Raw genomic sequence first — 25,846 nt, forward strand, 5'->3', positions numbered from 1 at the left:
AAAATCCAAGAATTAATGAAAGCTTTGCATTTTTGCAAATTGCGTACCTTTTATCATAGTTTTTTTAGCAGGATTTTCATCCATCCGCATAACGTGGCCCACCCATCTTAGGCGGTATATTTTTATGATTTTCACGATAACTGCATCACCAAAAAGTCTATAGAGTTTGAAATTATATTGCCTTCTCCACATACCCTGTTCATTAACTCCGTCATATATTGTTATCAATACTTTACTTTCAAAGATTCGTAGTACTGTCCATGTTCATTACTGATCTATAGTTTTCTTAAAATTTAAGGATCGGTCTTGTGGTCAATCCACGGAATTCGTAATATTCATCTCCAACACAACATTTCAGTGGCGTTTAACTTTCTTCTTTCCGATTGAAGCAAGGTCAAAGATTTGCATCTGTATGTCAGTATACAGGGTGTCCAGAAACTCTACCGACAAACGAAGACAGGAGATTTCTCAGATAATTTTAAGGTAATTTAAACCAATTCACCTAGTCCGAAAATGCTTCCTAATGGAGCTAGAGCTATTTGAAGATGGCGTCTGGTAATTAGTTTTTCTTAAATACCCCTGGAACGCTTCTATTTAGAAAAACAAAAAATGGTATACGTATTTACCTTCTAGAGATAAATCTATTCCATCCATTGCAATTTTCTAGTACCGCTCATAGGCGTCCTTTTTGGGTAGGGCAACGGTTACTGTATCTGGATTATTAAATTGTGAGCTATTCCAGTATGTACTAAAAGCTCCTCTTGCTTTTTAAGTTGATAGGATACACCGTTTTCTAGAAAAATCAATTTGAAAATTTTTCGTTTTTTGAATTTAAAAAAAAAATCAAAAAAACTATTTAGTATCTTAGAATATTATATTCCAGAGACAAATCGATTTAATTAATTTCGAATTTTTAGTACCGGTCATATGCGTCGGTTTTGGGTAGGTCAACGGGTATTTTATCGCATAACTTTTTTGTCTTTAATTTTTAAGCATTTTTGACACTAGATTATTAAATTATGAGGTATTCTAGTTTTTTTCAAAATCTTTCAAATCAAAATCTTCAAAATCAAAATTTTTTCAAATCGATTTTTCTAGAAAACTGACTTAAATCAAGAGTACCTTTTAGTACTAGAATACCTCACAATTTAATATTCCTGAGTCAAAAATGCTTCAATTTTAAGGAAAAAAAAGTTAGGCTATAAAATAACCGTTGCCCTACCCAAAACGGACGCCTATGGCCGGTACTAGAAATTCGCAATGGATGGAATCGATTTATCTCTTGAAGATAAATATGCGTACCAATTTTCGATTATCTAACTAGAAGCGTTCTAGAGGTATTTAATAAGAAAAACTAGTTACAACACGCCATCTTCAAATAGCTCTAGCTCCCTTAGGAAGCGTTTTCGGACTAAGTGAACTTGGTTAAATTTTCTTAAAATTATCTGAGGAATCTCCTGTCTTCATTTGTCGGTAGAGTTTCTGGACACCCTGTATATTGGGAGTATCAACACCTCTGTATATTGGGAATATTAAGTACTTAGTTAATCAAACTCATTTTTAGACTTCTTGAAATTAAGAGTTCTTTCAAAGTAGAGACATTCTTCGAAGCATTTTCCGGACGTCACAATTTCCTCAGACTGAGTCACGGACCTACCTATTCTATCATATCTTCTGATCCTGTTTAATTCAGTACTATTCAATAATAAAAAAACGGTAGGTACTATTGAAAATTAAGAAAGTAGTCTGGACTCCCAAGAAATTTAGGAAATTTGAAAATATTTCGTCTGTTTCGTACCCATATAATATTTTTCATAGCATCTCGTAACTTTTTTTTATTCTTGTTGATGTTATTCTTCGTGATGGGTGCAAGTAAATTGTCCTATATGTCTTCTTGCAGATATCGTACGAACCCTCGACTGATGGCGATTCAACATTGGAGCACGACTGACCTTGACAGCTGGTACATGTTAATGAGCAAAACAATAATTGTTGCAGTTGTATTCTTTGTTGTATTCGCAGTTGTATTCTCAGTTGTATTGTATTCTTGTTGCAGTTGTATTTTGCATTAAATCCCATTTTACAATTGTAAAAAATTGTGTTGAGATTTTTAGGTGCATAGCAGTAAAGACTGGATCAATTGCAATGTGTTGTCGAAGAGTTAATATAAAAGCTTGGAAGCCGGGTTTGAAAGCAATATATTTTTTGAAAGGTCTAGGAGGCGTTGCAAGTTAGTTTTAAGAAATGTATCCAAATTTTATTTTCCTTTAAAGTACGTTAGGAATTTTTCAATACAACATCGTACATATCAACTCAACACACCTAATTTCCACCCCTCTTCAGATTTGGTTATAATTTGGAATACACATAGTCGCTCATAAGGGAAACAAAAATGCAAAATTTTAAATTTTTATCTCAAGCCGTTTCCGAAATATGCTTATGTAGTTTTCTAAAAAAATCCAAAACACCACAACCATACTTTATTGGAATGGTTGTAGAAGCTGTCCTAATTGAGCTAGAATGCTTAGAGAGGTGTCATCTTGCAGCACTTTAAAGCTCTTTATCGTGATATAAACAACATGATGTTATGATAAACAAGGTTTTTTCAAACAAGAAAAATATATTTTGATTAAGTTTAGTTCCAAAAAGTACATAATTTAAAATTTTCATAATATTCCTACAAATACATAGTACTGTTGTTAATAATATATAAAAATTTTATAATGGGATGGTGATGGGTTCAACATAAAATAATTAATTTCATACATACAGCAAATGAAAGGAATAAATTCGTAATTTCGCAAGCTGTCGACTTTAAGGAAAAATTCCGAAACAGGTCGATTTTTATTTTTAAATTGTAATTTTTGGCTATATCATACTAGTGACGTCATCCACCTGGGCGTGATGACGCAATCAATGATTTTTTAAAATGAGACTATAGGTCGTGTGCTACCTCATTTGAAAGGTTATTCAATTCTCTGTTCAGTAATATAGGTACACATTAACATAATTATTTATATAGGGTGGCAAAATGTATTTTTTGAATTAAATTAATTGACAAAAAAGAAGAATGTATCATCATCATTCTCTTTGCCTTATCCCTATGCGGGGTCGGCTTCCCTAATTGCATTTCTCCACACAATTCTATCTTGGGCCATATCAATGTTATTCCCCTTTACCAACATGTCCTGCCTTATCGTCTCCCCCCAGCTCTTCTTTGGTCTTCCTCTCCTACTCCTTCCAGGAATCTGCACTTCAGCTATTCTTCGTATTGGGTGGTTAACGTCTCGACGTTGAACATGACCAAACCATCTTAACCTATGCTCTCTCATTTTGGCATCAATTGGTGCCACACCTAGACTTCCCCTAATATACTCATTTCTAATTTTATCCTTCTTTGTCACTCCACTCATCCATCTAAGCATTCTCATTTCCGCCACATGCATTCGCTGTTCCTCTTTCTTTTTCACTGCCCAACATTCAGTTCCGTACGTCATAGCTGGTCTTATGGCTGTTTTATAGAATTTTCCCTTCAGCTTCATTGGAATTTTTCTGTCACACAACACACCACTCGCTTCTTTCCACTTCATCCATCCAGCCCTAATTCTACTGCATGCATCTCCATCTATTTCTCCATTACTCTGTAATACCGATCCTAGGTACTTAAAACTATTGCTTTTTACAATCATTTCACCATCCAAAGATACCATTTTATTTGTAGTAGCTCCATCTTTAAATGAACATTCCAAATACTCTGTTTTTGTCCTACTAAGTTTTAAACCTTTTTCCTCCAGAGCTTGTCTCCACTGTTCCAGTTTTTGTTCTAAGTCTCTTTCACTATTTCCTACTAACACGACATCATCAGCATACATTAAGCACCATGGAATGTTACCCTGTATTTTCGCTGTTATCTGGTCCAAAACTAATGAGAATAAATACGGACTAAGCACAGAACCTTGATGCAATCCTACTTTCACATGAAATTTATCAGTCTCTCCCACACCTGTCCTAACACTAGTCGTTACTCCCTCATACATATCCCTCACAATCTTTACATATTCACCAGGGACTCCTTTCTTATTGAGTGCCCACCACAGAATCTCTCGAGGAACTCTATCATATGCTTTCTCAAGATCAATGAATACCATATGAGCGTTTGTTTCTTTACTCCTGTATTTTTCCATCAACTGCCTTATAATGAAAATTGCATCTGTTGTTGATCTACCCTGCATAAAGCCAAATTGATTCTCGGATATTTCGGTTTCTTCACGTATCCGTCTATCAATTACTCTTTCCCATATTTTCATGGTGTGGCTAAGCAGTTTTATAGCCCTGTAGTTTGTACATTGTTGTATATCTCCCTTGTTTTTGTAAACAGGTACCAGTATACTGCTTCTCCATTCGTCTGGCATTTGTCCAACTTCCATAATTCTATTAAATAGACCTGCTAGCCACCTTGTTCCTGTCTCTCCCAATGCTCTCCATACTTCCCCAGGAATATCATCTGGTCCTACCGCTTTTCCTTTCTTTATTTTTTGAAGCGCTTGAGCCACTTCCTCGTTGGTTATTTTGGTGACCATTGCTGCTACTGTCTCCGTTGACTCTACAGGCTGTCTGTCAAATTCTTCATTTAAGAAAGCAAAAAAGAAGAATGTATGTAATTTATATAATTCAAAATACATTTTACTGCCGTCGGAAATCAGAAAAAAATGTTCATTTGTGAAACAAATATTTTTTCCGTTTTCTGGCAATAGTAAAATCTAGTTTAAATTAAATATATTGCATACATTCTTCTTTTATTGCCAATTAATTTAATTGAAAAAAACCTTTTTTTGCCACCCTGTATAAATAATTATATTATTGTTTATATTACTTAATAAAGAATTGAATGACCTTTCAAATGAGCTAGCACACGACCCCTAGTCTCATTTAAAAAAATCATCGATTACGTCATTACGCCCAGATGGATGACGTCACTAGTATGATATATATGCCAAAAAATTAGAATTTAAAAATAAAAATCGACCTGTTTCGGGACTTTTCCTTAAGTCACCAGCTTGCGACATTACGAATTTATTTCGTTTATTTGTACCCTAGTGTATGTGTGAAATTAATTTTTTTTATGTTGAACCCATCACCATCCCATGATAAAATTTTTATATGTTATTAACCACAGTACTTTGTATTTGTAGGAATATTATGAAAATTTTAAATTATGTACTTTTTGGAAAAAAACTTAATAATTAATAATAAAATATATTTTTTTTTGTTTGAGAAAAACTTGTTTATAGTAGCATCATGCTGTATATATCACTGTAAAGAGCTTTAAAAATGCTGCAAAATGACACCTCTCCCAGCATTCTAGCTCAATTAGGTCAGTTTCTACAACCATTCCAAAAAAAGTATGATAGCGGTGTTTTGGCTTTTTTTTGGAAAACTTTACATAACCATATTTTGGAAACGGCTCGAGATAAAAATTTAAAATTTTGTATTTTTCTTCACCTAATCATCCACTATGAGTACCTACTCTAAATTTTAACAAAATCTAAATAGGTCAGGAAAAAAATTAATTCAAATTTTGTTGATTTGACCTGGAATAGCTCTTTTGTCTTCATCTTCATATTATTCTTAAATTGACTTCTTGCTTGGAATATAAAACAATAAATAGTCTGTGGAATAGTGTCTCAAAACTCAAAAATAAAAACATAGGTGGACACATTCAGGGTGGTCATAATTAAAGTCTTTTCGAAAAATTTTGAAAAATGTTATCGGTAACACCACGCGCTAGGGTTAAAAATATATTATGTATGTAAATGTATTTATGTCGTATATAAATTTTTCATTTTTGATAAGAATAATCATATATGCAATTGTTACCTGTCATAAACTAAAACCATATGAAACACGCTACCAACACTCTACACATTCTTCCACTTAACATCGTTTCACTGACTGGCAACTGGTAAAACCCAACAAATATTGCAATATTGAGGAAAGCTACAACGATCTTATTTCTACTTCCCTAAATTGCAACACTTCCTTCAAAAAATCAACAAAAAAAAGCACATAACACACCGATCTCACGTCTTGTTTGTTTATTTACACCTGAACGAATGGAACGAGTTCACGAAACTCAGTGTAGCATTCCTTTCTGTATGCGGCATGCATTTGATTAGCAACATTGAACTTAATAATGCGTAATCAACGAGCAAATGAGCGAAGAAATCGTATGGTGAAAATTGTATAATAGGTTTCATGTTTTGCTTTTACTTAAACGATTAAGATAGCAATAAAGATACCAGGTGAAATAATACCTACATAAAAAAACTGCTTGTTTGAAAGATAAGTTATCATAATAAAAAAATGTGGTTCAAATTCCTTTTTTCTTTATATTAATATCAAGCTCTTATGTCCTTCATTCTTCATTCTTTTATTCATTCTTGGTCTTCATTCTAAAGATTACTACTTTCTTTTTGGATTGTAGAATGTTCCCAAGTGGCATCCATATGGGAGGAGAACCCAGCCTGAAAGAGACTAATAAGGGGAACGGAGCAAAATGAGAAGTGTTGACGCATATTCAAATTTTTAATGTATTTTAAATGTACCGGGTGTCCCAATAAGAATGGCTCTCGGCAATATCTCAGGAACCGTTTATAGTACAGCTTTGAGAAAAAAATATTTATAACAAAAGTTGCCTCGGGAAAAGCCTGGAAATTATTTTCATAATTGTAGGTCCACCGCTAGACGGCGTAATTGAATATCGAAATTTAAAAAATCAAAAGTTTACAAAATTTACCTAATGAAAGGGCACTGGAAATCCAATCATCGTATTCTTCATAAAATTCTGCGCATTTTTGATTTCACACGTTTAAGTCTACCTTTGCAAATAAGAGGTGGGGGTGAGTGGGAACCTTCTTATGAAAAAATGGCTGTAAGTCCGATTCTGGTAAATCAAATTTTGCATACTTAGTCTTGTTGAAAACAGCTCTTTTTCGTCGATGTAAGAGTCTTATTTTCGAAATAGCCTAATAAGTAATATGCTAGCTAGTAGGCGTTATTTAATTATTTTCGGAAATCTAGTTTTCTTTGGAGAATATTAAATACAAGTATGCATTATTAATCCTGCATTACAAAATTAGACCAAATTAGCAACATAATACCGAAAACCGCATACCCTTTTTCTATCTCGAGATATCTTAAGAAACGTGTAAATTTTAAACAACTGTTAATGTCACCGGTAAACGACGTTAAGGAAAAGTAGTGTGCTATGGAAAAACAAAGAAACATTTTCCAGATGTAAACGTATATAATTACAGTTGAGTCCGCGAGTCTTTACCCGTGCGTCATTAATACCTGACGAGATAAAACACATACTTCTTATCTAGCATCGTTCTCTTCCACGCATGAAACTCATGACAAACTAGCTGCTGCCGTTTGTTATTAAGTTAAAACACATGTTATTTTTGTGAACCATCTAGACTCAGTGCATTGAAAAGAGATAGGTACAAAAAAAGACGATTCGGTATGTTTTCATATTTTAAGCACAATTTGTTTGACGTCTCTGCTTTGTTTACTTTTTGGAGCTGTCAGTCAGTTGAATTTTTTGCGGTTTTTGTCGAATTTTTGAGTTTTGAAGTTTCTTTATTATACACAAACAGTTGTTTTCACAACTAATTTTATATTGTACTTTAAGGTAAATAATTATATTTTGGCAATTAATATTTAAAACATTCAAAGCTAACGTCATTCACACAGTAAAGAAGTGATTGTGTTTAGGTTTCCGTCAAAGTGAATAAAATGACAATTAATTAGTTAGTAGTTATAAAATATAATATTACTTCTTATAAAACTCTTTTAAAAATTGTACTTTGATTTTATCAGTGGGGAAAATCCTTCTTGTCCTTAGTCAATGGCATTACTTTTGTTTATTGTTGAGACTCAACATATTGCAAAATACTTTTAAATAAATAATAAAGAAACCTATTACATCAACACACTGTAAACATTGTTGTATATTTAATTATATTTTTTATAAATTGTTTATTTATTAATCACTAATGATATTAAAAGGATTTATTAATGTACTTCAAATGTAGCTGCAATTATTCTGCCAAAAATTTTGAAGCAAAACTTACATTTGACATTCTATTTATTTGATAACGTCAAATTTTATAGTAAAACCCGTAATCGGAACAGTAGCCACTTTCTGCCACTTGTTGTTGCGTGAAATAGATTTCCGACTTATTTCGTATGCTTTAAACTTTAAATGATGACGCACGGGTAAAGACTCGCGGACTCAACTGTAATTATAACAACAATAAGACAAACAACACTATAAAATATAACAAAGAAATAAAAGCAACTACTAACTTAGTGACGACCTAAATGTTCAAATTGTTGCCCATCATTTTCGATGCCAAGCATTTACTCTTTCAAGAGTAGATTGAACAGCAGTCTCAATTTCTGCTTTCGCAATGCTTTGAATGGCGTTTCGTATTCTCTAGATTCTAGATCATGTTTTCTCGAGTAGTGAGCCTAGCGGCAAAACAAGGTCTTTAATCCGTCCCCATAAATAAAAGTCTAAAACAGTTAAATCTGTTGCTATTCAATCTACTCTTGAAAGAGTAAATGCTTGCATCGAAAATGATGAGCAACAATTTGAACATTTAGGCAGATACTAAGACTAAGTAAGTAGTTGCTTTTATTTCTTTGTTATATTTTATAGTGTTGTTTGTCTTATTGTTGTTTTAATTAATTATATGTATACGTTTACATCTGGAAAATGTTTATTTGGTTTTTCCATAGCACACTACTTTTCCTTATCCTCGTTTACCGGTAACAGTAACAGTTATGTTTAAAATTTATACATTTCTTAAGATATCTCGAGATAGAAAAAAGGTATCGACATGCGGTTTTCGGTATTATGTTGCTAATTTGGTATAATTTTGTAATATAGGAATAAAAATGCATACTTGTATTTAATATTTTAGAAAGAAGACTAGATTTCTGAAAATAATTAAATAACGCCTCCTAGCTTGCATATTACTTATTAGGCTATTTCGAAATTAAGAAACTTACATTGACGAAAAAGAGCTGTTTTCAACAAGATCAAGTATGCAAAAATTCGATTTATCAAAACCGGACTTACAGCCATTTTTTCATAAGAAGGTTCCCACTCACCCCCACCTCTTATTTGCAAAGGTAGACTTAAACTTGTGGAATCAAATATGCGCAGAATTTTATGAAGAATACGATGATTGGATTTCCAGTGCCCTTTCATTAGGTAAATCTTGAAAAATTTTGATTTTTTAATTTTTGATATTCAATTACGCCCTCTAGAGATAGACCTACAATTATGAAAATAATTTTCAGGTTTTTCCCGAGGCAACTTTTGTTATAAATATTTTTTCTCAAAGCTGTACTATACACCCGGTACATATTCATTTTTTTTCGAATCCTGAGAAAACTAATAGTTATTTTTGAAAAATTTAAACGCAGAATGAAAGTTTACATTATTACCGAGGGCCGAAAGTCTCTAAAAACTTATATAATGTTTATTTTAATAAGTTACAGGGATGAAAGTAAAATAGAAAATTTAGTGTGATTTTTAATTGCAAATATTTCATTCCAAAGAAACTTTTTATTTATTCTAAGGGACCCTCGGTAATAAAGTAGTCTTTCATTCTGCGTTTAAATTCATCAAAAATACTTATTAGTTTTCTCACAGTTCGAAAAAAAAAAATGAATACATTTAAAACACACTGAAATTTTTGACCTGCGTCAAAATTTTGCATTTTGCTCCGTTCCCCTTAAGCAGACTCTGATGAATAAAAGATTGGAGAGAAGATATCACAAACCGAAGTAGATTGGGACAAATCCTACAGGTAGCCCAGATGCACGAGGTATTCTTAAGTTACAAACAGAAGAAGAGAGATATAGACTTTACTTGGTAATGGAAGAGAGATTTTGATTACGGAAATCTCAGTGCCAAATCAAATACATAATTTCAACTTTTCCAATTAATTTAGAATTAAGTATATTTCCCCACCTAAAGTTTGATTCCCGTAGCTTTTTCGAAGGCCTCTTCTTACGTCAGGAGAATCTTCAACTGTGTCCAAAATTACGCGATTGCACATTTAGTTTTTAAAATTAAGTAGCTATAATTGGCAATACACCCAGTATATAAACCAACCTTCTAATTACTCATTTAGATATTGGAAATTATCCAAGTCGTCTAGTAATATATTATATTTGTCATAGGAAATAATCACGTATTTACAACACTTTCTCTTGCGAAGTTTTTAATACAACATCAATTTTGCGTCACTTTCTTAGAACGGTCCATATCGATAATCCTTGTTTTATGTTTATATTGGTCCTTTCAAATCTCCAGAAACCTCCGAAATTTTAAGGTTCCTGTAAGACCTTTTTGAAGACAGGAGTAAACATAATATACATACAGTTTAATTGCTTATGGTAGGGGAGCCCAAGCGGGGATTTTTGCAGTTACTCGAGCGCGTCAGATTATCATATGGGGAGAACCCTGGTACCCTGTAGATGTACCTCTACCATATATTGGCTCTTAACACAGGGGAGTTCGTTAAGGGGGGCCCGAAAAAAAAAATCTATCCTTAAAAAAACTCGAAATTGTCAGATTAAGATAAGGTAAGTTAAGTACGTGCAAAAGAGTGTATATTTAAAAAATCTGACGATTTGAGCTGGGCGTAAGGAAATGGGTGAGTCCCAAAGTTTCACAATAAAAAAGCGAATATTTCGCGAAATGATTGACAGATCGAAAAACTAAAAAATATGTGCTCAATATTTTTTAAAAATCTATCGAATGATACCAAACACGACTTCCCACGGAGAGGGGTGGGGGGTAAATTTAATATTTTAAATACGAATCCCACGATATTTCGCGAAATGAACATCAGATCGAAAAACTGTAAAATACACTTATTCAATATTTTTGAAAAATCTATCGAATGGCACCAAACACGACCCCCCACGGAGATGGGGTGGGGGGTTACTTTAAAATCTTAAATGGGAACCCTCATTTTTTATTGCAGATTTGGATTCCTTACGTAAAAATAAGTAACTCTTATTCGAAACATTTTTTCGAATTATGGATAGATGGCGTTATAATCGGAAAAAACGATTGTTGGAAATGGAAAATTAAATTAAAAAATGGCAAGCGCCCACTAAAATGGAAAACTTTACTTAACTTTTTTTGGTTTTAGGACCTACTCTTCACAACCCAATAGGTCCCCAAAGCGCTCGAGTGACTGCACATTTAGCATACTTTGCTCCCCTACCATTATGAAAATATGATAAAACATATTTTAATGTAACTAGTAACGCTTTTACATTACTCGATCAATTTTTAAATTATTGTTTGAAGTCGTCGAAGACAATCTTTAACCTCTAGTTTATAATTTGGTCCTTCAAGTCGGATTTGAAACAGCTTCCTACAGAGTTTCGGAAGATCTATAGTTTTCAAAGGTACTTCGTGTCCCTAAGTCCAATAGTTTGTTCCAATATTCGGCGTTCATCTAATCCTTGGTATTCTTGATCTAATTCGGTGGTACTAATGATTCATTTCGTGTCCTGTCTGCACCGTAACTTATATTTCTCTCCAACTGAGTCTGCTTAAAAATCTCTTGCAAACTGGGTTCTCTTCCCATATGGATGTTATTCAGGAACATTTCTATAACTCAAAAAGAAAGAAGTAATCTATGGAATGAAGACCAAGGATGAATCTCCAAGGACTGCAAAATTTTATTTCTCTAAAATCGACTGAAACAGTTATTGCCTCGGTTTAGAATTGCCTAAGAGTACTGCTGATTGATGTTATGGATGAGGCTATAGAAATATCTGGGAGGCATTATTCGACATTATTGATTAGCATAGGGGACAACGACACCTAATTCAGACAGCGATTACTCATTATGGAAGGCCACAAATAAGCTAAAGCGGCCACAAAATCAAATTCCACCTATCAGAACAGAAGATTTAAAATGGTTAAAGACAGATCAGGAAAAAGCAGACGCTTTCGCAAAACATCTAGAAAAGGTATTTCAGCCACTAACAAACAGAGCCAATGAAGATGACGACATCTAGAATATTCAGATAGTCCTAATCAAATGAATCTACCACCCAAATGGGCAACTCCTAATGAAGTAAAAGGTCTAATAAAAAACCTCAATAAAAAGAAGGCGCCTGGACATGATCTGATAACGGCCAACATATTAAATAACCTACCTAGAAAAGGAATAGTAAGTTTAACACAGATCATTAACTCGATACTAACAACAGGCTACTTTCCTGCAGAATGGAAGTTAGCAGAAATCATGACGATTTCAAAACCAGGAAAACCTCCACATGAGATTACATCCTACCGACCCATTAGCCTATTACCAGTTATGTAAAAAGTTGCAGAGAAAATCATTGCAAGTAGACTAGTTATTCATATTCAGACAAACAATATTATACGAAATCATCAGTTCGGTTTTCGCCAAAACCACGGCACAACTGAACAAGTGCATAGGGTGGTAGAAAAGATTCCAGGAAAAGAGCTATTGCAATGCCATTTTCCTGGTTGTAAGTCAAGCATTTGACAAGGTCTGGCATCCAGGATTGTTATTCAAACTGAAGAAAGAAATCTCTCAGCCGCTATATACAATAGTAAAATCATATCTCGAAGAAAGGCTATTTTACACAAGATACGAAGAAAGTGTGTCTGAAATTCACAACATAAATGCTGGGGTCTCGCAAGGCAGTGTCTTGGGGCCAATTCTCTACACAATCTTTACAGCTGATTTCCCAATTGGAGAAGAATCTACAATCGCAACATTCGCAAATGACACTGCAATTGTGGTAAAAAACCCAGATCCCATACAGGCAGCTGAAATATTGCAACAAAACATACATCTAGTTGAAATATGGGCTAAGAAATGGAAAAGATCAACGAAGCAAAATGAGTTAACGTAGTATTCACTAAATGTCACAAAGAAACACCGAATATCCTAATGCATGACAAGAATGTTCCTAAAAATGATACTGTAAAATATCTCGGATTACACCTTGACAAGGGGCTAACATGGAGAAACACATCTGGACGAAGAGGAAGCAATTAGGAATAAAATACAAAAAACACTGGTTATTCGGCCGAAAATCCACCTTATCTCTATCTAACAAAATATTAGTGTATAAAGCAATCATCCGGCCTATCTGGACATACGGGATTGAACTGTGGGGAACTGCAGCAGACAGCAACCTAGCAATACTGGAGCGGTTTCAATCCAAGGTTCTTCGTGCTATCACAAATGCACCGTGGTTAATTCCAAATGCAGACATTTACAGGGACTTGAAGATCGAGACAGTGAAGCAGATGATCATCAAATGCAGTGATAAATATTTCAAACGACTGGAAAAACACCCCAACGAATTAGCAGTGAATTTATTGGACAACTCTACACAACTAAATAGACTGAAAATTAGAACTCCTCTTGACTTGCCATTTAGAACATAAGTGTCTTAAGGTGTTTTAAGGTTTCATTAAAGAGAAAAAAGTGGAAGTTTTCTAAAGATTTGTTTTTTTGCACATCACGTTTTGCTCGTGACTTAGGAGTCTAGTTACTTGAACGCTTCCCTTATTTACCAGATCTGGCTCCGTTCGGTTCATTTGAAAGAAAAAGTCTAGAAGGGGGGAGAAATTTGATAAACAATTATACAGGACACGATTTTTGAGCGCCACAAAACCAATTATGAGGTAAAGACCATTGCTTTTAGTGGTTGTTTAAAAGTATTCTGGTGAAGAATTCAAAACGTTTATTGTACAATATAAGGGACTAAATTTCAAACGTAAATAAAGGGTCAGATATTAATTTAAACGTAATTTTCCAGTCGTCAGAGATTTGATCTCTAAAAACGGGACGACTAAGCTGAATTTTGCTAGCAACGTCAATTTTGGAACCCCAAAAAGATGCAAAAAGTGTGCCCTTCCTAGATCCGAGCTTCCCCATAAACCCCCCTAGTAGGTGTTCGATCTGTACGCTGTAGAAAAAAATGTTTTAAACAAGAAATGTGGCCGAAATAGTTATTAACAAAAATGTTTGTTAGCACTTTTTGTCTAGAAAGAACCGTTCTGTCAGAAACAAAGCTTGAAGCGACCGGCGATTTTGAATGTTAGTTAGGGGTCAGTTTATGAAAAAAGGGGGGTATGAGTGGCAAACTTTGTTGCATCTTCTTTGGGGTCTCTTAATTGACCTTGTTCGTATTATTTTTAGAGGTTGAGTGGCATTTTGGTCTCTGACGACTGGACTATAATTGCCAAATTGTTGTTTGTTGTTTATCTTAAGGGGCTATCCTAGTGTAAAAGTACGAAATTTATATACTTTTTTGGAAATTTCTAAAATAAAAAGTACTGTACCAATTGTTTTGAAATTTTTCAGGAGCATTTACTATAAAAAGAAGTATATTAGTCTAAGAGCTGGGAGCGGATTTTGTGCGTGATAAGTAATATGGAAAAACTATACGGGGATTATGTTGAATTAGTTGTGTACATGACTTTCACCAACGGCCGGAAACCAGAGTGGGGGCCGAGGGTAGTTACAAGGGGTCAAAGTCGCGGTTTTTATTATTTTTTTTATGACGCTCATGATCGAGATAGTGCACCAAAATTTGGGAATAAGTGGGTCAAGACGTAACTAAGTAAAATCTCTAGGAGTGGAACGCTGCGTGGCGAACAAAGGGGTGGGGCAGGGGTGAATATCCCCAGACGCAGAAACCAGAGTGGCGTAGGAGGGTAGTTATAAGGGGTAAAAGTCGCGGTTTTTATTATTTTTTTGTGACGCTCATGATCGAGATAGTGCACCAAAATTTGGGAGTAAGTAGGTCATGAGGTAACTAAGTAAAATCTCCAGGGGCAGAACGCTGCTTGGGGTACAAAGGGGTGGTAGACAGGGGTGAGTATAAAAATATATGGGGTTTTTTTTGCCGTTCGTGATCGAGATAGTGCACCAAAATTTGGGAATAAGTCGATCATGACATTACTAAGTAAAATCTCCAGGGGCGGAACACCGCGTGGGGGACAAACGTTGTGCCGGGTCACAAAAAAATAATACACACTGCGACTTTGACCCCTTAAAACTACTCTCATCTATAACTCTGGTTTCCGGCTCTGGGGATTTTACTTAGCTAAGTCATGGTCTACTTCTTCCCAAATTTTGGTGCACTATCTCAATCTAGCACATCCCAAAAAACCCCTTATATTTTTTATATTCACACTTACCCCCACCCCTTTATCGGACACGCAGCGTTCCATCTCTGGAGATTGTACTTAGTTACCTCATGACCTACTTATTCCCAAATTTTGGTGCACTATCTCGATCATGAGCGTCACAAAAAAAATAATAAAAACCGCGACTTTGACCCCTTATAACTACCCTCGGCCCCCACTCTGGTTTCCGGCCGTTGGTGAAAGTCATGTACACAACTAATTCAACATATCCACGTATAGTTTTTACATATTACTTATCACGCACAAAATCCGCTTCTATCTCTCCGACTATATGTAAAACAATTTTCATAAAAGAATATTGAAAATTAAACGATTTATGCGCTATCTACTGGCACCGTGAAAATAAAAACAAAGCTCCACTGCTGCAGTGATTGGGACTAATAGAGACCCTGAAACATAAAATTTCAAAGATATTATTGAAACACAAGGTAGTTTCTATACCATCAACTAGGGGTTTTTTGATCGGATAAAAAATGTCAATTTGGCGGTTTTTGAAACTGAAAATGTTCTAGCTAAATTTAAAAAAAAATGTCAACACTTCTTCATTTTTCCAAATTTTAATATTTTTCAAAAATCCTAGTTGGTGGAATAGAAAATAATTTATATTTCAATAATACCTTTAAAATTTTATGTTTCAGGATCTCTATTAGTCCCAATCAGTGCAGCAGTGGAGCTATGTTTCAGTGGAGCTATGTTTTTATTTTCACGCTGCCAGTAGATGGCGCATAATTTATGCGGCATACATCATTTAATTTTCAATATTTTTTCATGAAAATTGTTTTACATGTACTTCTTTTTATAGTAAATGCTCATGCAAATTTTTAAAACAATTGGTATACCTAGTACTTTTTATTTTAGAAATTCCCAAAAAAGTGTATGAATTTCGTACACTAGGATAGCCCTTTAAACCAACTTTTAAAAGCATGCATTCTACCAAGAAAAAATCAGCGTTAACTAACCTCTTAACAACCCTTCGTTCTGCTCTAATCTGCTACCAACCTCAGCATCGGTCTCGCGCCGAAAACACTTCGAAAAAATACGCCTAGAACCCATAGTTTCGTCTCTTTCTATCTAGCAAACTATATTTTCTTCTTAAACTATACTTTCTTACCACACAGATAATTGCTACGAACACCGAATTTAAAATAGTCAAAATAAATTAAGTACACTATGTTTTAATAAATTAAATTAATCTTAATAGTTTTTTCAATTCCGGTCGACTTAGGGAACTGTCAACTGTCAAAATTCGTTACAACCTTTACTTCTTCAAATCTCCTAACACTTCTTATTAATGTCATTTATCTATTCTTTTTCTTTTCACACACTATTTTCTGGCTTCTAGCAGGATCCTTGTCACACTCTGAACATCTAATCAGTTACTAGGTTTTCGGTTCATTTCACCTAAAACGTTAAATAGGTTTAGAGAATTACATAATTACATTCTTAAAAAACTAATGTAGACTTTTTGAAAATGTTTAATGTATGATTAGATAAGTATCTTAGAAGTATTTATTGATTGAATTTGAATTAAATTTATCTAAGTGCACTATGGTATTCGTCAAAATAAACAGTTCCAATATGCAAAAAACTTAAACATAATACTGGAAAATAATGGGAAAGTTGCGTTTAAACTTTTTTTAATAATCAAAGAAGCATCAATCCATATTCATCAATCATTAAATCTATTACAATAATTATTATGGTTTAAACACCACTAAAAACCACTGTTTTTGCTTTTGATGTTTGGGATGTTTACCCAAAATACTGCTATAATACTAGTACATTCTTTCACGGTTTTTGCTCTAAATTTTAAAGAGCCGCTTGTATTGACATGAAATTTGGCATACGCATAGCTTACATGTCAAAGAAAAAAAGTGATATTGTGCCGATGTGTGCTTTTGCCCTGGGGGTGACTTTCACCCCCTCTTGGGGGTGAAAAAAATATATGTCCAAAATAAGTCCGGAAATGGGTAAACTGACTAATTTTAAGTAACTTTTGTTCTATAGAGGTTTTTCGCCAAGTCAACACTTTTCCAGTTATTTGCTAGTGAATATGTTAATTTTTCAACAAAATAACCATATTTTTAGACGGTTTTTCGCAAATAACTCAAAAAGTAAGTATTTTGTCGAAAAAAACGTTCTTAGCAAAAAAATAGCCTGTAAAAAAGTGAAATAAATGGTGTACGCTTTAGGTCTCTGGACCTTGTAGAACCAGAGTTATAGCCAATGAAAAATATATTTATATTCCCCAAATTTCAAATAGAATATTTCGACGTGAAATATCCAAAAAATTAAGCACTTTTTGTAGAAAACCCATTATAACTTTTTTAAAGTGTTTAGAAAAAGCTTTATTTCTGTTTTTATAAAAAATTTCTAGCATTAAATTTAAGCAACTTACGCCCAAAATAAAGTTGGTCCCTTTTGTTTTGGCAAAAAAAATCGGGAAGACCACCCCCTAATTAGCAACTTAAATGAAATTAATCGCTCCACAAATTATTTTACTTATGTTGTGTTTATATGATCTGTAAGTTTCATCGATTCAAAGTGCTTATTTTTAAAAACATTTCGTTTTAAAGTAAATTTTTTTAAAATTTTAATTTTGAAAAATATGCTTTTTTTAAAATAACTTAAAAATTGTTAGAGATACCAAAAATCTCGAAAAACAAAAAGAGTCAGCATTGCTTTTCTGAATATCATGTATATTTTGTTTTTCTGTTAGACAAAAATTGATTAAGATTTGATGTTCTAAATTTGCATACATTCGTGATCAGTGACTCGTTCAACCCCTTTTAACTACAGCCCTTTCAAAAATAATGACTTTGCACCGATGAAACTAACAGATCATATAAACAATACATACACGAGTCAAAAAAACTTGTGAAGTCGTAACAATTAAGTTCATTTGAGATACTAATTAGGGGGTGATTTTCCCGATTTTTTTACCAAAAAAAAAAAGGATTAACTTTATTTTGAGCGTAACTTGTTTACTTTTGATGCTAGAAATTTTTTTATAAGACAAAAATAAAGCTTTTTTTAAACACTTTAAATAAGTTGTAATAAGTTTTCCCCGAAATGTGCTTCATTTTTGGTTATTTCACGTTAAAGTATTCCATTTGGAATTTGACGAATATGAACCTATTTTTAATTAGCTATAACTCTGCTTCTATTAGGTATAGAGACGTGATATATACACCATTTTTTAAAAAAAATTTCAGGCTATATTTTTGCTAAGAATGTTTTTTTCGACAAAATACTTACTTTTTGAGTTATTTGCGTAAAACCGTCTAAAAGCGTGGTTATTTTGTTGAAAAAATGAACATATTTACTGGCAAATAACTCTAAAAGTATTGACTTAGTGAAAAAACTCTATAGAACAAAAGTTACTTAAAATTAGTCAGTTTATCCATTCCCGGACTTACTTTGGACGAATACTTTTTCACCCCCACTGCAAAAGGGGGACGAAAACCACCCCCACTGCAAAAGCACATATCGGCACAATATCACTTTTTTTCTTTGACTTGTTAGCTATGTGTATGCCAAATTGCATGCCAATCCAAGCGGTTCTTTAAAATTTAGAGGTTTTGCAATATTTTGCCGTTAAAGAACGGACTATACTGTTTTCTTGATTTGTTCACCCAGGTTCTTTCAATTATCTGCAATGACTCTAACAAATTCCTGTTTAACTAACACTTTTAAACATATTTGTAACTTAAAATGAACATTTTCTTCCTCCAACGAAAACAAGTCAGACTCAATCTCCATAAGAATCTTAAGTATAGCTCCCGAATTAGAAAACAAAACATGTTATGCCGACGTTAACACCTGTGATTACGCACAACATAGGGAATGTGAAAAAGAGATAGACGAAGGTAACAGTATTTTGAAATCGGGCGTAAGAAGTGCAATAAAGCAAGCCAAAAATAATAAGGCATTTGGACCAGGTCAAATCCATGCTGAGCTGCTGGAGCTTTTGGAAGGGGAAAGCAGTATATATTTAACTCTTTTCGTTAATAGAATTTACAACAAAGGAATAATATATACCAGATGATTGGTTGGAGTCGCTGTATAAAAATTTAAATTTTAATTAAAATTTATTTTCCATTGTATGAATTTTAAACTAATTAATAAACTGTTATAAGAAATGCTGCATATTCTGGCGATTACGACATTTTAATCACTTATTTAGTGAGAAAGTGATATTGATTCGTTTCTTTATATTACAGGTATTACAACTAACACTTGACAACTTCGAAATATATCAAAAATGTTCTGAAACTGTTTTCTTGGGCATGTCTAATAAATTATATATTATATTTATATAGGCTTACGTCACAAATAATTGTAACGAAAATTAAATTGTTAACTAACAAAGTTTCGACGACTTGACTTCCACTCCGGAAATCGTTTAAAAAAAGTTTTTATGTTAAAATTATCGTATAGAACGATAATTGTCATACACCTGGCAACGCAAGATATTTTTTAAACAGTGATAAATTCGATCGGAAATATTCGGGTTTCAATCGGGAGGATATATGATTTATATTAATCATATATCCTGAGAATATTATACAGGGTGTAACGAAAATACAGGTCATAAATTAAATCACATATTCTTAGACCATTAATAGTTCGAATGAACCTAATTTACCTTAGTACAAATGTGCACATAAAAAAAGTTACAGCCCTTTGAAATTACAAAATGAAAATCGATTTTTTTGAATATATCGAAAACTATTGGAGATTTTTTATTGAAAATGGACATGTGGCATTGTTATAGTAGGAACATCTTAAAAAAGAATTATAGTGAAATTTGTGCACCCCATAAAAATTTTATGGGGGTTTTGTTCCCTTAAACCCCCCCAAACTTTTGTGTACGTTCCAATTAAATTATTATTGTGGTACCCTTAGTTAAATTAAATATTTCTAAAACTTTTTTGCCTCTTAGTATTTTTTCGATAATGTTTTTATCGAGTTGCAGCTTCTTTTTTAATATGTTTACATAAAAATTGTATGGGGGTTTTGTTCCTTTAAACCCTTCAAATGTTCGTGTATGTTTCAATTAAACTTTTACTGTGATACCATTAGTTAAACACAGTGTTTTTAAAACTTTTTTGCCTCTTTGTATTTTTTCGAGAAGCCACGTTTTATCGAGATATTACTTCTTTTTTAATATGGTTCAAAATATACCTAAAAATGTAAATCATAAATAAATTTTCATATTATTACCAAGTCTCCATAATCGTACTTAGCCATATACAAATATGTGGTGGATTTGACAAATATTCAAAATATCTCGATAAAAACTGACTTTTCGAAAAAGTACTAAGAGGCAAACAAGTTTTTAAAACATTGTGTTTAACTAATGGTACTACAATTATAATTAAATTGGAACGTACACAAAAGTTTGGGGGGTTTAAAGGAACAAAACCCCCATAAAATTTTTATGGGGTGTCCAAATTTCACTATAATTTTTTCTTAAGATACTACTAGCATAAGAATGCCACATGTCTATTTTCAATAAAAGATCTCTAATAGTTTTCGATATATTGGAAAAAATCGATTTTCATTTTGTAACTTCAAAGGGCTGTAACTTTTTTATGTGCAGATTTGTACTAAGGTAAATTAGGTTCAATCGAACTATTTTTGTCCCAGAATATGTGATTAAATTTATGACCTGTATTTTTGTTACACCCTGTATATTGGGGGGATATATGATTTTGATATCTGCCTAATAAATGGAAACATCATACTTATTAGTACTTATATCTTGCTAATATTGTAATACCCACCATAAATTTTTTCCCGTGCAATATATACAACAAAATAGTAAATCAACATTGTTAAATTGACATTTTAGAGCTTATATCGATTTATACATATCCGTGCCGTTGCCGTTCCGTGTTATGACAGTGCGCGGCAAAAGAAACAATATTATGTACTCTTATGAGTATACAGGGTGTTTCACTAGGAAAGTAACATACGTTAACTGTAGAGAGAGGACACTTAGGCGGTCTCAAAAATACCATACTTAATGGGTCAGACTTCATTTAACCACACTGTATATTTATTTTATATTTGGCACCCAAATATTCTCTCAGGTGGACAATCAATTAATTTATTTACAATTGAAAAAATCCAGGTCCGGATTAAACAATATTGGAAAAGTATTTCGACCCAAAAACAACACACTGTACATTAAATTTTCTTAAAATAGATTTTGCATTTGAAAAAGGGATGAAAAACTAAATTTAGTGGTTTACATTGAATTTTCGGCAAAATGACTTTTCTTGTAAAACTTTGAATTTGAATTCTGAAATTATACGAATTGCGAGAGCTCTAAGTAGAAAAAAATTGAAATACAACTTAAAACTTGTTATCTACACTGTATATTTATTTTATATTTAACACGAGAATATTCTTTAAGGTTTCCAATCAATTAATTTATTTACAATTGTAAAAATCCAGGTCCGGATTAAAAAATATTGGAAAAATGTTCCTACCCAAAAAAACACCCTGTATATTAATTTTTTTAAATTAGATTTTGTATTTGAAAAAAGGATGAAAAACTAAATTTAGTGGTATACTTTGAATTTTCGGCAAAATGATTTTTCTGGTAAAATTTTGAATTTGAACTCTGAAATTATGTGAATTGAGAGAGCTCAAAGTAGAAAAAAATTAAAATGCGACTTAATTTTAATTAACACCATTATTTAATCTAAATTGGTAAAATGTTGACATTTTAGCGTTTTTTATTATGTGTGATAAATAGTTTATAGCGAATATTCATCTTTAAATAAAGAATAAATAAGAGTCAATAAAAATTCCATCACTTTAATCAACAAAGTATCTAAAAATTAAAACAAAACAGAGAAAATTTGCCGGATTATAACAATTCAAAACTAAAGTACTTATTTAAAATTACTTAAATCTAAATAAAGTTAGATTAAATAATGGTGTTAATTATAATTAAGTCATATTTTAATTTTTCTTTTACTTCGACCCTCGCAATTCACATAATTTCAGAGTTCAAATTCAAAATTTTACCAGAAAAATCATTTTGCCGAAAATTCAAAGTATACCACTAAATTTAGTTTTTCATCCTCTTTTCAAATAGAAAATCCAATAACAAATTAATACACAGGGTGTTTTTTTGGGTAGGAACATTTTTCCAATATTTTTTAATCCCGCCCTGGATTTTTTATAATTCTAAATAAATTAATTGGATGGACACCTCAAAGAATATTCGCGTGTGAAATATAAAATAAATATACAGTGTGGTTAACAAGCTGTAAGTCGCATTTCAATTTTTTTTCTACTTCAAGCTCTCACAATTAACATAATTTCCGAATTCAAATTCAAAATTTTACCAGAAAAATAATTTTGCCGAAAATTCAATGTATACCACTAAGTTTAGTTTTCCATCCTCTTTTCAAATGCAAAATCCGTTTTGAAAAAATTTAATGTACATGATGTTGTTTTTGGATCGGAATATGTTTCCAATATTTTTTAATCCGGACCTGGATTTTTTACAATTATAAATATAATAATTGATTGTACATCTTAAAGAATACTTGCGAGCCAAATAGAAACTAAATATACAGTGTGGTTAAAAAGTTATGAACCAAATAAGAAAATGGCAAAATAGATAAAACACCCAGTATCTTTGTTAATAACGTATGTTACTTTCGCAATGAAACACCCTGTATAAATTAGCGTTTCCCGGACGGCGCCCGTCCGTGCCCGGCCTGTAATTAATCTCAAATGATATTTTTGGTTCGTAGTCCTGTCGCCAGTAGGGGTACAACGGCCTCCTTAATTCAGATGGACTTACCCAAGTTTTATTTATGTATTTTGACCCGTAGAACACGAATTTTTTGGGTAACAGTCGATTCGGATGTCGATAAGATTGTTATAAACAAAGAACTTGAGGAATCACATAACAGCGATTTTTCGCAAAACAAAACATGTTTTTGTATTCTTTGGGTCATTCTAAGCAAAAAATTATTTTACTAGTTTTTTGGTAGGATGCATAGTTTTCGGCATAAACGGGGTTGAACTTTCAAAAAATCGAAAAATTGCAATTTTTGAACCCGAATAACTTTTGATTGAAAAATAAAATAGCAATTCTGCTTACCGCATTTGAAAGTTCAAGTAAAATTCTATCGGTTTTGATTATTTTCATTGCTAGAAATTAATTTTTTTATTGTTAAACAAAGCTATCAACACATAGTGATTGAATGATGTTTTCAATGCATTTCTAATTTGAAATCGAACGAGTAGGCGCGCATACAGAATTTCTACGTACATTACGTCCATTAAAACGCATGCATTGGGCCCGGGAAACACTATGTGTTTATACCTTTATTTAACAAATAAAAACTTATTTTTTAGCAATGCAAACAATCAAAACCGATAGAATTTGACTTGAACTTTCAAATGCAGTAATCAGAATTGCTATTTTATTTTTTAATCAAAAGTAATTCCGGTTCAAAAATTGCACTTTTTCGCTTTTTTGGAAGTTTAACCGCGTTTATCTCGAAAACTACGCGTCCTACGAAAAAACTTGTAAGACCATTTTTTGCTGAGAATCACCCAAAAAATACAAAAAAATATTTTGTTTTGCGAAAAATCGCTGCTACGTAATTCCTCAAATTCTTTGTTTATAACAATCTTATCGACATCCGGATCAACTGTTACCCAAAAAATTCGTGTTCTACGGGTCAAAATACATAAAAAAAACTTGGGTAAGTCCATCTGAATTAAGGAGGCCGTTGTACCCCCCCTGGCGACAGGACTATCGGCACTGTCGATGCACGGAAATGACACGGACCGCACAGACTTGTATAAAACACGGTTTTTAGTCTGGTCTGATTATCGGAGAATAGGCCATTTTTGGGAAAAGTTATACCAGCAATTTTATTGCTGGAATCGAATCTTATGATTGTATATATTAATAATATAGATATGCAAAGTCCGCAGATAGTGTGCTACTTTTTTTATAAACAAAATGGCGCCCGAAAATCGTGTTTTTTTCAATTTTTGCTCTATAACTCCAAAGATTTTATCTTTAGACCAAAAACACCCAAATAAAAATTCACCGCAATTAAATTCTGCATAGAGACGTGTTTTTTCCGATTTACTTCGACGAAAACTTTCCCCAGAAAAAGCGGGTTTTTCCAACAAAATCTTTAATTTTCAACTAAACTTTTAGATAAGTAGTTGTTAATCAATAATTAAATAACTTGGTAACGTAAAAGCCTCTTCCGTATATATTATAAGTCCAGAATCCGATGGAAATTGAATGAACAGTTTAGCAACAACTGAAATGTTAATTAAAAATTTACGGTCGCTATAATAACGACAATAATTAAGATGCATAAGAGTAACTATGATTTTTTCATAAAAAGACACTATACCTATCTAATGTACTTTACAGAATTGAAATTGGACTATTTAAGCCGCCTCAGGAATATTTTAAAATTATAAACAATTTTTTGCCTTATAAACAAATAGAATATCTCGGGAAATATTAAACTAAATTAAATTGTGAAAACGGTATTCGAAAGACAGCGGCAGGACGCTTCTTTTAAAAGAAAAAACGTTTAATTATGACGAGTGGTTCCTGAGATACAACCGGTTAAATTTGACCGAAATTTACGGCAAAAATATAAACAATAGGATCATAATTTTCAAACCATCACCTTTTTATTTTTGTCCTCTTTCTCCACACCAATTTTCATATCTTTAAAATCCTCATAACATATATTATTATAATAAAAACTATCGATAATACGTGTGAAAATTGCCAAAAATAGCAAAATTCCAATCAAAAATTAGGTTGGAGAAAATGTAACCCTGAAAATTCAAAATCGGTATACGTTAAAAAAAATGCATTTTCTCGGCTTCCCATGGAGCAATTTCCTTCATTCTTTTTTTGTTCCCAAGTAACTCGAGTAGAGCCATCGAACTAACGCATTAATAAATGTCAAACTTGCTTTTGTTTTGTTATAATAAATTTATTTATTTATTATAACACAATATTTTAATTTGTTTAAATAAAAATTGTTTAAATACTTATACAGCTTTCAAATGAGAATATTTATGTTTTTAACTTTAAAAGGTACACTTGTAGTAAGTTTATCTAAAAAAAAGCCTACAACTGGAAAAAATATGGAATTTTCTGTTCTTATAAATAAATTAATCTATTATAACAAAACAAAATCAAGTTTGACATTTAGTAATGCGTTAGTTCGATGGCTCTACTCGAGTTATTAGGGAACAAAAAAAGAATGAAGGAAATTGCTCCATGGGAAGCCGAGAAAATGCATTTTGTTAACGTATACCGATTTTGAACTTTGAGGGTTACATTTTCTCCAACCTAATTTTTGATTGGAATTTTGCTATTTTTGGCAATTTTCACACGTATTATCGATAGTTTTTATTATAATAATATATGTTATGAGGATTTTAAAGATATGAAAATTGGTGTGGAGAAAGAGGTCAAAAATAAAAAGGTGATGGTTTGAAAATTATGATCCTATTGTT

The 25,846-nt window shown here is 32.5% G+C and overlaps 3 protein-coding genes across 5 annotated transcripts in view; 1 reads left to right on the top strand and 2 right to left on the bottom strand.

Moving 5' to 3' along the window:
- Positions 1–25,846, bottom strand: part of LOC126880538 (uncharacterized) — a 391,874-nt gene that overhangs the window by 284,862 nt on the left and 81,166 nt on the right. The window lies entirely within an intron of this gene.
- LOC114338228 (polyamine-transporting ATPase 13A3-like) overlaps positions 1–25,846 on the bottom strand; it is a 161,595-nt gene that overhangs the window by 74,721 nt on the left and 61,028 nt on the right. The window contains exon 2 of one of the 3 annotated variants that reach the window (XM_050644453.1): positions 16,261–16,702. The exons of 1 other annotated variant lie outside the window; for it this stretch is intronic. In XM_050644453.1, the coding sequence (XP_050500410.1) occupies positions 16,261–16,354 (94 nt within the window). In that variant the 5' untranslated portion in view covers positions 16,355–16,702. Of the gene's footprint in view, positions 1–5,877; positions 6,185–16,260; positions 16,703–25,846 lie in introns of those variants that run through there. One more of the 3 variants, XM_050644457.1, reaches the window with a different exon arrangement.
- LOC114338227 (uncharacterized) overlaps positions 1–25,846 on the top strand; it is a 212,355-nt gene that overhangs the window by 15,530 nt on the left and 170,979 nt on the right. The window lies entirely within an intron of this gene.

Source organism: Diabrotica virgifera, chromosome 2, assembly GCF_917563875.1.
Source record: "Diabrotica virgifera virgifera chromosome 2, PGI_DIABVI_V3a".
Taxonomy (NCBI): domain Eukaryota; kingdom Metazoa; phylum Arthropoda; class Insecta; order Coleoptera; family Chrysomelidae; genus Diabrotica; species Diabrotica virgifera.